This window comes from Eschscholzia californica, unplaced genomic scaffold (genome assembly GCF_041429995.1).
Source record: "Eschscholzia californica isolate CP2 unplaced genomic scaffold, dmEscCali1.0.p SCAF_4, whole genome shotgun sequence".
NCBI classification, from domain to species: Eukaryota; Viridiplantae; Streptophyta; class Magnoliopsida; order Ranunculales; family Papaveraceae; genus Eschscholzia; species Eschscholzia californica.
Genome location: NW_028238461.1, coordinates 2,613,455 through 2,626,676, shown reverse-complemented (window position 1 = coordinate 2,626,676; position 13,222 = coordinate 2,613,455). Strand labels below are relative to the sequence as shown.

General features: G+C 35.7%; 2 protein-coding genes across 3 annotated transcripts; both read left to right on the top strand.

The window, feature by feature from the left end:
• The first annotated feature begins 3,009 nt into the window (after nucleotides 1-3,009).
• PSRP5 (plastid-specific 50S ribosomal protein 5) lies at nucleotides 3,010-4,922 on the top strand. Its single transcript, XM_086636162.1, has 2 exons — nucleotides 3,010-3,150; nucleotides 4,346-4,922. The coding sequence occupies exons 1-2, from the start codon at nucleotides 3,045-3,047 to the stop codon at nucleotides 4,696-4,698; spliced, it is 459 nt and encodes a 152-aa protein (XP_086492288.1). The 5' UTR covers nucleotides 3,010-3,044; the 3' UTR covers nucleotides 4,699-4,922.
• A 2,868-nt stretch (nucleotides 4,923-7,790) lies between these two features.
• Nucleotides 7,791-13,135, top strand: LOC147541519 (protein ZINC INDUCED FACILITATOR-LIKE 1-like). 2 transcript variants are annotated; one of them, XM_086638562.1, is made up of 17 exons: nucleotides 7,791-8,054; nucleotides 8,567-8,607; nucleotides 8,704-8,764; nucleotides 8,842-8,944; nucleotides 9,058-9,160; nucleotides 9,550-9,603; nucleotides 9,709-9,771; nucleotides 9,934-9,983; nucleotides 10,086-10,161; nucleotides 10,483-10,656; nucleotides 11,397-11,484; nucleotides 11,581-11,666; nucleotides 11,772-11,879; nucleotides 11,961-12,005; nucleotides 12,119-12,207; nucleotides 12,317-12,360; nucleotides 12,731-13,135. In XM_086638562.1, exons 2-17 carry the CDS (start codon nucleotides 8,605-8,607, stop codon nucleotides 12,826-12,828), a joined length of 1,245 nt encoding a protein of 414 aa, XP_086494688.1. In that variant the 5' UTR covers nucleotides 7,791-8,054; nucleotides 8,567-8,604; the 3' UTR covers nucleotides 12,829-13,135. The 2 variants fall into 2 exon arrangements, with proteins under 2 accessions (XP_086494688.1, XP_086494687.1); XM_086638561.1 differs by having other exon boundaries at nucleotides 7,833-8,312.
• The last annotated feature ends 87 nt before the right edge of the window (nucleotides 13,136-13,222 follow it).

Here is a 13,222-nt window from a genome sequence, read left to right as displayed (position 1 = left end):
TCTTTCATGAGAGGAGCCTTTGTCATGTATATCGAAGGATGAGGAGAAAGTCTGTCTCCTTGAATTTGATCCGAGAAACCCAATTTTGTAGTGCTTGAGGCACTTAAGAGTAACGAGACTTGGGTACGACCCACCTTATAGGAAATCCACAATGTAACAATTGACGTAACAATAGGGTTTCTTGGTCCTTTAGCCCTATTCTGTTGTTCCCTACTTGTTTCAGGCTCTCAGGTGGGCGTTGGGTGGAAGAATTTGTCAAGAACCCGACTAGAGTCGGGCTTGATAGATGTGATGTGCAATGGGATTTCCACTAGGCCTAACCTGCCCGATAAAGATGATATCAGTGGGTGCCCGACCCCAGTCCATTTCTCCTCTATACGTAAATTATCCACCCGACTTGTAAATAATCATGGATGAGATTGTAGCCCAAACATGTTCTTATTAGGACCCTTTTAAGCTATGTGGCGGGTATGAATTTTTTTTAAGAAGTCCAATGCGGTGGGATTTTGTTTTAATCTCAACATTTTGGTGGCTTTGTTGGTTTGTTGAGAAGAGGTCTGTGCCTTTATCAAGGTCTACTTAAAATTATTATCAATTGAAACTCTTTAGTGTTAGTACTTCATTTTTTATTAATAAAACCCGTTTCTCACGGGTCTTGCACGGCGTGGTGAGTCAGGAATGACACTTGTTGTGATGGGTCATGTTCCTGTTCTTAGTCTGGGTAAAACGGGCATGGGAATCGAAATATAAGCCCCTACACCATGCAAAACTCGTGACAGGTCAACACTGATGATGTCGTAAAGTGACTTCCTAGTTATCAACCTGGAAGATGATTATCTCTATCTCACAGGTGAATTGCCTCTTTGTTTGGGGTCTAATGGAGGTGGAAAGAGAGCCTCTAGAAATGGAGGAGGCATTCAGATGCCCGAATTAGCAGAGTATTTTTGCAATTTTTTTTTTTCAAAAGTCTTAATTAGAAGATGCTTTCCAACCCGGTTAGATAAAACCTCATGTGCTTATATAGGTTGGGTTGACTGCGACATAGCACAACTGAAATGATACGGTGATGGTAGCCACGTGGGTACGATCGCTTGGAGGATAGTATTTGGCGATGTATTAGGTATGAAGATTAATCAACATTGTGTCCCACTTTTTCCACCCTCAACAAATTGGTTTCCACTCCTTATTGGTTCAACCAAACAACGAAGCGTTAATTTTCTTACAAAAAAATCGATTTTCCCACTCCATTGTCACACGTATCAAACAAAACCTAAGTAAAGTTGAACAACTTTGCGAGGCCATCTACATTTTCGCGTATGGTTAAAAAGTCACATATTTTTTGTCTGCATAGTCAGTTGGAATTAAAACCATGCCATTGGTTAAAATAGGGTGTTCCAAGAAATAAAAGAATCAGCAAGGACTAACCAGAAATCTCTTCTAAGTTCATATACTTCATATTAAAACCAAAGAAAGAAAAATACAAACAAATAGGAGTGATTTTTGAGTGAGAGGCCCAAAAAATGGAGGGTAAATAAGTATTACCCCCAGCCTAAAACAAAAATGAGAACCCAGTCCAAATTGTCAGGACAGCTCACAATTTTCTGGTTTTTATTTTATTTATCCCTCTTTTACCCCTTTACGGGAAATTTCCGTGTTTTCTGACAATCTGACGGATGACAGCGAAGCAATTAATTCTCCGTACATGACGTAATGTCAGAGAAACATTCAGATTTTTTGAAAATTCAAAAATGGCGCCATTTTTTGATGAAATTTCAGGCAATTTTTTTGGATCCTCCCCACTATATTTTCTGTTCTTTCTCTCATTATTTTTGAAAACATTCACATTTTATCTTCTTCATCTCTTTCAATCTCCAAGAACATAAATTTTCTGTTCTTTCTCTCTCTAAAAGTTTTATGTTCTTATTTTTGGATGTTCATCATTCTTATTTTGCTTCACATTTTATCTTCTTCATCTCTTTCAAACTCTAAAAACATCAAAGTTTCCTGTGTTTCTCTCTCTAAAAGTTTTATGTTCTTATTTTTCTTCTTCATCATTCTTATTTGTTTCACATTTTATCTTCTTCATCTCTAAAAACATCAAAGTACATAACCAAATGGTCAGTGCACAGAACCATTCCCGGTACAGAAGAAAATTCCCAGTTCAAAAGTGTCCAGTATTCAACCAAATGGCCAGTACACGGAACAATTTCCGGTGCAAAAGAAAATTCCCAGTACAAAAATGTCTAGTATATAGCCGAATGGCGAGTACACAGAACAATTCCCGGTAGACAAGAAAATTCTCACTGCAAAAATGTCTAATACATAACCAAATGGCCAGCACACAGAACAATTTCCGGTACACAAAAAAATTCCCAGTACAAAAATGTATAGTACATATCCAAAAAATGGCCAGTACACTAAATAATTCCCGGTACACAAGAAAATTTCCTTATACAAATTCAAGAAAAACTACCAAAAATGAAGAAATTTGTTGAGATTGGGAAGAGATAAGAAATAAATCTGGAAAAAAGAACGAAATTTGTTGAGATTGGAGAAAGAAATTTAAAAAGATTGGAGAGATAAATATGTGTGGGAGAAAATAAAAAAGAAATAAGAAATAAATCTGGAAAAAATAACGAAAATGGCAAGTTGGTAAATTTTGTAATGGCAATTTTGTAAATTCGTGGACAGTACAAGGTTTAATGTCAGGTGCGTCAGACTATTTTTCAAAAATTTTCGCATTTCCCGGGAATTTTTTGGTGGCAATTTTGTAAATTTATGGAAAGTACACTGTATGATGGGAGGCGTGTCAGATTATTTCTCAGAAATTTGAGAGTTTCCCGGAAATTTTTCGATGGTCGTTTCGTAAATTTCGAAAAGAAGAAGGGTGTTTCGGAAATTCCACCCCCACCTTCTGACCATTGGACCTGCCCCTTGTTCTTTTCCTGCAGTGGACCTACTTCTTATTTTGGGTGAAGGATTGGGCCTTTTGCCCAACCCCTCGTTTCCATATGCTTATCTGAAACAATATCCAAGCAGCAGTGATGGCTCTTCAGCTTATTTTCCCTCTTTCTCTCTCTTCTTCTTCTTCTTCTTCTTCTTCTTCTTCTTCTTCCTTTCCTATGGCAGCAGCCATTAACAATTTCCCCGGTAACCTCTCTCTCTCTCTCATCTTTTTCTGTAATTTCTTAATTTTGTGATGTTTTTTTTTCAGCTGTGTTAGGTTTTTAAGTATCAATGAAGTTGCTAATTTTCTTTTGTTCTAGCTAGCTTCAATGTTAGGTTAGGTATCAACTAGAGAAACCCTTCTTCAATTTAGGGCATAGTTTTCTTAATTGTGATTACTCCACACAAGAACATTTTTTACTTTATAGATTAATTTGCTTCTTTAGTTTATTATCTTAGTCAGTTCTTCCTAATTTGAGGTCTTTTTAGATTCTTCCAAGTTCTCTTCCAAAATCTCTATTCATCTTAACCCCAAAATGGGATGTGCATTTGCTTGCTTTAGTTTCTTTTGTTTTGTGATTGAGTTTTCCTTCATATCTTTTTTTTTTGTAGGTTTAGCTTATTAGGTTATGTTTGTTTTCTAAATTCAAATCTAACTTGTCTTAGTGGGCTGAAATGGCTGATCTGATGTCCATTTGAGTCGTATACTGTGAGAATAGTCCCACTTGGTGTTAGAGCTAGGCTCCCACGTGATATGTTTAAAAGCTACACGTCATCCGAAAAGAAAAGAAAAAAAGAACACGTTACGCTCAAAGAACCCCACACGTGGGGTGGGGGGGAATATAGTCCCACATGGGAGAAGGGCAATTTAGTAACAAAGAATACAATGTCTAAGTCCTCTCCACTCGTTATCAATTAGTTTTAAGCTGGATGATCATAAACTTAACATATGCTCGTGTTTAAAATAAGTTTGATTTAAGAGGTCGTTCCCTGAAGTAACTTGAGATGACATTCGTCCTCATGACATAGACATGTCAAATTCAAACAATGAGAAAAAACAAAGTCACCTGAGTGTTATTTTTCCCCTTGATATCATCCAATTACTATGGATAACTCTACATGTTTTTAGAACTCTACCCTGGCTACTGTTGTTATGGTTAATGTTTTGGATCGCGATTGATTAGCTGCTTCCACCACCACATTCGTCAATCGTAGTGTGATGTATAATACGTTCTAGAAGTAACTTAAGAATACTAAACATTTGTATGACTTGCATTTGAACAAGTTATTAGTCAAAGATACATCTTCTTTATGCCACACTCTCTTTTTTTACTTGGAATTTTGTTTCGAATGTCCTTATTTTGCCCAAAATTTGAAGATATTATATACCGGCTTCCAGTGTTTAGGTTCCAAGGAAAATGTGTTGATTTGCAACCAAAATATTTCAATGGAGTTAGAATTTGCACCCATTTTCGTGCCCAAGAACAAAGGTCTCTGATCGTTCGAGCTTCTTCAGACATTGATGGAGTTCCTTCAGGCGGTACTGAACCTCAGCCAGAACCCAAGGAAGAACCTGTCTCAGTTGAGAATCTTCCATTAGAGTCTAAACTGCAGCTAAAGCAGGAACAGAAGTTGAGGATGAAGTTAGCGAAAAAGATAAGGTTGAGGAGGAAACGACTCGTAAGGAAACGTCAACTAAGGAAGAAGGGTCGATGGCCACCTTCAAAGATGAAGAAGAACAAAAATGTTTGAAGTACTTAACTGACCACTTAAAGGTTTAGCTCTGACTCTCTCTGATCACACATTTTTATCCATTTCTACTTGTTTTTGTTGATCGAGCTCTTCTTTATTTGAGTAGATAAATTGCTTCTTCGTTCAAATTTGATTTTTGTACCGAGTATATTACATGTTTCCTATCGTCTGAAATTGAATCAATGATGATAATATGATATTCACATGTTATATTTACTTAATCACACACAGATTTTTGTATGGTTTAATTTACTTTGCCAAGAGTACCAAGGGTTGAATCGTTTTGCTCACTCTCTTCAAAGTCGGAGTTCAAATTTAATGATCGTTCTTATGATTCATTCATCTCTCCATGTTTCCAACCACATTTATATAACTCCTTCATTTACTTTTCTCGCGGCGGACGTTTGAGTTTGAACTGTTTACTCCATGTAATGATGTATTCTCCCCCCAAACTGTTTAGAGGCTTTTTTTTTCCCAAAGCCTCGATCATCAGTGAAATTTACTTGATGAAATTGGGGGCCCAAACCTAAAAATGATGAAGATGATTGAGACAAGAAGAAATTAATTTGAGTAACAAAAATGAATTTCGTGGTGATTGGAACTAGGAAATTTCAAGTGCAAATTTGGTATTAAATATAAAAATGTTGTAAAGCCATCCGACATGGATGGTGAGACGGAGTGTGGTGCTCCTCTTTAAGAGGTTAAGCACCTTTTCCTAGCGAGGTCTTTTAAAACCGTGAGACCCAAGTGTGCCAAAGCGGACAGTATCACTAGCAGCCCACAAGGCTAGTTTGCACCATCCTATAACACGTTATCAATACGATTCGCTCTATTGTGATGTGGTCTTGGGAGGGTGTGTTGTAAAGCACATCGGTAGTGAGACGGGATGTGGTACTCCTCTTAAGAAGGTAAACACCCTTTTCTAGTGAGGCATTTTAAAACCGTGAGTCCTAGGTGTGTCCAAAGCGGTCAGTACCACGAGTAGCGCTGAAGGCATTTTAAAACCATCTCTAATGCAAAACTCAACTTAAAACTCTAAAATTATGAAGCATCATTTATTTTAGAGATCGTTAATAGGACATTTTAAATTTAGAGTGCCACCTGAACAATTAATTTCACTTTATAGTCAAAATATAAGTTTTTCTTGAGTGTTGTGTTGCATTGGAGAAGGATTTCTACTAGAGTATCGACTCTAAATGACCAAATAAGAAAGAGATAATTTAGAGATCCACTGTTCATTCTTAACACCTAGGATATTTACTTGATTGTCGCAATGGAGACCCTCTTAGTTACAGAGACATTTTGGTAGGTCGTCATTTTCACATGGCAATGCGAAAAATGATTCATAAAAATAAAAGCAAAAAGAAAAGCATGTTAAATAGCCACATAAGGTTAAAGTAGTGGGGATGTCTCAAAAGTTGGGTGGGCTCACTCCCAAGCACAACAAAACTACAATATGGTCCCAAGGTCCCCTCTCCACTATTCCAATTGAACAAACTCGATAGACAAATACAGAGATGAAGAAAAGATATTGAGGTCCAATAAACTTGGCCCTTAACAACCTCCCCATTATTTGCAACAAAAAAAGGAAGAAGAAGACAACCTCACCATTTATTGAACTCCCACTCAAACATGGGTCATAAGAGATATTAGGATGATTTGCACACATTTAAAGAGAAACATGCATGGTAATATTCTTTTAGCCAAAGATCATTGCAAAGACTGAGTAGACATTAAATCAAACATTTTATGAAATTGCTAAAAGTTTATTACAGTTGATAAAATGTATTATCATCTCAAAATACCATAACTTCTAGCATCAAAACCATCTTCACCATTCTATAATTTCCATTAGATACCTAGCCTAGGTATATATTAGTTCTTTTGTTATATGTGGCAGTCTGAATTTCTTTAATAAAACCGGTTTTATTTAATTGGTCCTCGTGATAAAATGACTCGAGCTCTAACTAATACTAGTATAAACCATTCCTCTTTTTGTGGAAAACCAATTACACTTTATTACCTTTTCCGAAAATATCGCAAAAAATAAAGAGACAATGCATCACATGGTTGGATATGTATTATTGTTATCGAAGGTGTACCATCGGCATGGACACATCAAGGTATCTTATAATAGGTAGGCGACAACATTGGGCACACAATTGTATTATTGAGCACTTTTTATCATTTGTTTCCATTTCAACTCCACTTGAAATGTCATTTCCAAATGATATTGAGATGCATCAAAACAAATAAGGTTATCTACTATGATTCATGGATGTTAGTATTTAAACCATAAGAGTAACCCTCAATTCACCTTAGCTTAAGTTCTTGATTGCTTTTATAATAGACAATCTACACTCTGTCCTGACTGATCAATTCCAGTGTCATCGAGAGATTAGCTTCACATTTTGCAAATTGGCGTTATAAAATGTATTTTACTTCAAACTTCAAATAAAACGTGTGATAGAGATATGGCGCCATTTTTTGAAATTGTATTTCAAACAAAACATATTTTGCGATAAACAAAACTAATTTATGACGGGCTATAACAGCAAATTGGCGTTACGAATTGTATTTTGCTCCAAACTTTAAATCAAGCTTGTGATAGAGACACGACGCCAATTTTTGAAATTGTATTTCAAACAAAACACATTTTGCGATAAACAAAACCAATTTATGACGGGTCATAACAACGAATTGACATTACAAAAATCTTTTTGCTCCAAAGTTCAAATCAAGCGTGTAATAGAGACATGACGCCAATTTTTGCTCTAAAGTTCAAAAATCGAATCTTGAAACAAAAAATAAACATGATTAGACAAAGATGAACAATGATTTTGATTGGAGGGAGAAGATATGTAAGAACTAATGAGAAGAAACCTAAAAGTGTTTTTATAGGATTGTTAAATATTTATAGAAGGATATAAAATGATTTACCAAACAAAAATGAGGTTATCACGAGCAAAACACTTAAAGACTAAAAACCAAATTTTCGATAAGATAGGACCTGAAACACTTTTAGGATATTATTTTGGACTAAAAATGTATGGCCCCTGTTGAATGTTTTATTGGCAAAATAGAAACTACTTTTAGAGACTCGTATAATCCATTTTTAAGAGACTCTGAATTGTGAGCCTCACAACCTTACCTTATTCTTGTGACAACTTTTACTGGTAATGTACAAAAGGTTAAAAAAAGTCATACCAGAACCAACAAAACCCAAGTTTCAGTTGGCAGAGGAGGGGGACCCTTGAGCTAACAGCTGATTTCAAATGTACTCTAGCAGTAACCACATGTTAAATGCTACTGGTGAAGGGATACTGTATGTTTGATTGTTTGCCTGAAATTGAGAGGTACCCATTAAACTTATTTGTCTTTAAATCATCATCTTTGTATTGAAACTGAGGAAGGATTTCTTTTAAGAGTGGAAACCCATTGTTTCTCCTTGAGTTTTATAATGGCATATCATAATGATAATGAAGAAGAATTGTTGAAGAAGAAGGTGTATTATGATAATTGTCCTGGTTGCAAGATTGATTTGCTTAAAGATAGAGAAACAGGCATACCTTACAGATTATTGTTTTATATATGGATTGTAGTACTAGGCAGTGGTAAGTAATCTTTATAACCTACTCGAATCGAATTCTAGTTTGTTTGGTTAGTTGATTCTTCATTAGCCAGGCTTCTCAGTTTTTATGTGATTGTGCTAATGCATTTATAGAAATATTAGTTGATCTAAGAATTGGGTAGGAAGAGCCTTCGCTAAATTTTTTTTTATTTTTTGAAGTTTTAAATTGTTTCTTATGCAAGGATAGATTCATTTGTTGGGTATTTGTTGTATTAAGAAATGGGTTTTTCTTTTCAGCATTGCCAATATCTTCTCTCTTCCCATTCCTATACTTTATGGTAAGTCTATACTTGGACTTTTACCATTTCTTTTTTTTTCATTCTTATATGGTTTTCGCCTTTGTACTTCTAACATAGCATTATCACTTCGTGTAGATAGGAGACCTCCATGTTGCGAAAAGGGAAGAAGATATTGGATATTATGCAGGATGTATAGGTAAGCAGCTCCCCGTATGCAGCTTCGTAATGACAGGATAGACATTAAGTGTCAAACTTATTCATACTTTATTTCAGGAGCTTCATTTATGTTGGGAAGAGCTTTGACTTCTGTTGCTTGGGGACTCATAGCCGATCGATATGGGCGAAAACCTGTTATTATATTTGGCACTCTTTCAGTGTTAGTACTAATTCCTGCATATCAATTTTTGTGTAGAAGTTCCTCTACTTGGTTAAAGTGAAAAGTTTCTAATATCCTTTACTGCTAATGGCTTTGGAAATGACCTATTTCAGGGTTGTGTTTAACACTCTCTTTGGTCTTAGTACAAGCTTTTGGATGGCAATTTCTACGAGGTTTCTTCTTGGGAGTATGAATGGTCTTCTTGGCCCGATAAAGGTAATTGTGTGCTCGCAAGTTGTGGATCTAACGTGGACAATACTCGAATGATAATCCTTAATGTAATGTATATTCTCCCATCTCATACTTATGTCTCAAGTTTTTTAACTTGACATTTGAGTGTCCATTGATGTCGAAGGCATTGGTTCTGGGCATTTTAAAAGTTTCATAGTATCGAAGACAGGCATTTTAGAAGTCTACCGATGTCTATTCATCGGTTAGGATTTCAAATCCATGATTCTCCACCAATTTCCGGGTCTACTACCTCTTACAATATCCTAACTCTTATTTATGTTTGCAAATCAGATAAACATTCTATTCTTCATTTTTCTCCTTTCCAAGTTTATGATTTATATGTATATTTTGAGTTAATTTTTAACATTTGGTAGGCATATGCTAGCGAAGTCTGCCGAGAAGAACATCAAGCTTTGGGACAATCACTTGTAAGAGTTTTCTTTTATCATGGAGATAGTAGGTTTGCTTTTAGTTATCTATTTAATGCTGCTACATATTTTACTTGAAAATTATTCGCCAATTCTTGCTTCCAGGTGACTACGGCATGGGGAATAGGATTGGTTATTGGTCCAGCTCTTGGAGGGTTCCTTGCACGGGTACTATTTCTTCATATGCTTATCGAGATACTCGAAGGAAAATAGAGTTACATATCTAGGAGGACATAGATAGAAAGGAAGAAACGTGTAGTTATTATATTTTTTTCTTTCACAAACTCAACTTTTGAAGATTATTATGTCTCTAAATCAATTTGTTTGTAGCCTGCAAGGAAGTACCCAAATCTATTTCCGGAGGGATCTCTCTTTGAAAGGTAAAAATTTTGCGTCCTCATTTCACATTTACTTCTTTCCTGGGTCGTTTCGGCTTGTCACTCTTCAATATATGCTGATGCTTCGAAACATGAATACTGCAGATTTCCATACTTGCTACCCTGCCTCTGTATATCCATATGTGCAGCAGCTGTATCCGTAGTTTGTTTTTGGCTCCCAGTATGTTTCTTAATCATTATTTCCTCCATAACAAACTAATGTCGAAATACCTTTTTTTTTTTTTTTTTTTCTTACTGTGTTTTGCTATTCTCCAACCAAGTTTTAGCTTCTAGAATCATGAGTGAAGATCTAAATGAACCAATAACGTAAAAAAATCTCAACGAGTCTGAACCTGAGGACCAATATGCCCATACTAGGTTGGACCTCCTACTATGTGTGTGGTTGGGATAGACATGAACCGACCCGACGGAGGACCCATACATAGGAGAACTTTGATATGCCTGTCCTAATATGTCATCCTGCAACTTTTTCTTCTTGTAGGAAACATTGCACAAACACAGTGGAGGAACTGAAGAAGCAAGTGAGAGTCATCTGAAAGAAAACATTGATGAGACAAACTCAGAACCAAAGGAAAGCCTTCTGAGGAATTGGCCATTAATGTCATCCATCATTCTTTATTGCGTTTTCTCGCTTCACGATATGGCTTACTCAGAGGTAATTTCTTCTTTTCTTTGTGGTATTTGAAATGTGGTTTACTTCATGATTTACACTGATTATCCACAACATATTTTTCGAGTTTGAGCTTTGTCGTGGGCCAGACATGGTACAATCAAGGTTAACTCTATGAATCCGACCATCATCGAGAAGATGCTTCTTTCCATGAAGTGTTGGTTGGGATTTAGTGGGTCTTCCTAGAAATTTGAAATTTTTTCTAGAATTATTCTTTCTAATGGAGTAAATATAAGCATATATTCAGAACCAACAAAGATGCTCAAGACCACTAACAAAGACACCATAGAAATATTAATAATCTGTTCGACATAGAAATGAAATTTGTTAGCCGTGGTTTGTCTTTTCTCATTGTCTGAATCTCACTCGTTTGAATCAATGGACCTTACGTCAACCCAAGACGAGTCGGACATCACCAGTCAGACAAAAACGACATTCTTGAAATGGTTTTGGGTCAGATTTCAGATCTGACTTAGAAAAAACAAACATTACATAACTCTTGATTGTATTCTATCCTCTACAATGCATTAAACTTTTCAAATATCAAAAATGGGGAAAATAGATTTCAAGTCTACCACTTTGTCACCATTGACCATCTCGAATCTCGATAGTACTTTTCATATTATGTTCTTTTGAAATTTAGCATGTATATGGCTTCTCAATAATATCAATTTAGAACACTATATGGAAGTGATGATATTTGATTGTTAGCATATATACTGCAGATTTTCTCACTTTGGACTGTCAGTCCTAGAAAATTTGGAGGATTGAGCTTCACGACGGAGGATGTTGGTGAAGTACTTTCAATCTCCGGTACATAGATTACATATTGATCAACTTAAACGTTTACTATGTTTACATAGACACGTAATTTTTAAAATAGTACCTAACTTCTAATTCGCCAATTAGGTGTTGGTCTGTTACTAGTTCAACTTCTTCTATATCCAATGGCTGAGAGAGTTCTAGGCCACATGATTATATCTCGCATTTCAGCGGTACTTTTCTCATTACCTTTTCTCATTGAAGTTAGTATATATGTAATTTATGCATAGTAATTGATTCCAATTTCTGCATCTGGTTCACTTTGTTTCTATATGAAGGTGTTATCGATACTGGTGTTGTCATGTTATCCCTTGATAGCTAAGCTATCTGGGCTGAGACTTTTGTTGTTAATAAATTTTGCATCCTTACTGAAGAACGTTTTCTCTGTAAGTACTAAGCCAGTCCTTCTTTTTTGCTTTTCAATTTTAGATCTGAACTTTTAAAAAGTTTACTCGTTTATTTAACAGCTTTCGATCATCACTGGATTACTTATCCTACAAAACAATGCAGTGGTATTCTTTTCTTCTGTTTTTCCTTTCCTTTTTCGAACAAATATGCTTTTTAGTTTAGATTCAACCAAAAGCTACCTGTAAGATGCTCTCTCTGAACTATATTAATAATACAGTCTCAATGCCAAAGAGGAGCTGCAAATGGCATTTCTATGACTGCAATGTCTCTTTCTAGAGCGGTCGGCCCAGCTGGAGCAGGCATTTTGTAAGTATTACCCATTACGATGTTCTTGTTTTTGTTTATTGGTAAACTTGTTGACGTGTTCCTTCTAGTACTACTTCGTCAACCATATCTTTTTATTTTTCGATTGCAGGTTCTCGTGGTCAGAGAGCCGTATAAATACCGGGTTTCTCCCAGGTTTTGATTTCTACTGTATTTTAACTCCAACTGGGTTTCTGAATAAGATTTGTTAATTGATATGAATAGGACTCATCTATATTTGATCCCTTCGAACATAAGATAGTAATCTAAAACGAGGAAAATATTATAAAAGTCTGACTTGAGTGGACCCTCATTCGACGAACATCATCTTTTGCTATGCTCCCACCAAGCAAGGAGCTTCGGTTTGACATTTCGAAAATACCCTTCGTTTTTCAAAGACTATGCTACAACTTTGTAGTTCTGTGTGAGATGCAGAAACTAAAAGATCAATGTGATGCATTAACTTCTTGACACTGAAACTATAATGCACTTGTTTTTTCTTACTGTTTTACTCATCGAGTTGCAGGTGCTCAGATGGTTTTCTTCATCCTAAATCTGATTGAAATGATTGGGTTGCTAATGACCTTCAAACCGTTTCTCGCGCTCCCTCAAGGACATGGATGATACAGTATATAAGAAAGAATTTGAAGATAACTTGAGGTAACATATATATAAGAAAGAATGGGAAGACCACTTGAGGTAACCCTAGTGTGGTGGAAATTTGGTATGATTTGTATTGGAAGAGTAATGTTTGTGTTCATGGAGTTGGTCATGAAACCATTTTACTCTGCCTCAAGGTTAGATAGTATATATTTTAAGAAAGTTTGTATTGTTTAACTTTTGGGTGGTATATCACCATCCTGATTTGGTTATGAAGTGTGCTTGTTTTTCTAAATATTGAAACCTAAATTGATTTTGTTAGACCTTAAAATAAGTCTTCAATTCAATAATGCACAGGTTTTCATCTATACAATATGTATAAACCGAAAAAGAAATGGTGGTGCTTGTTTGTTTGTTT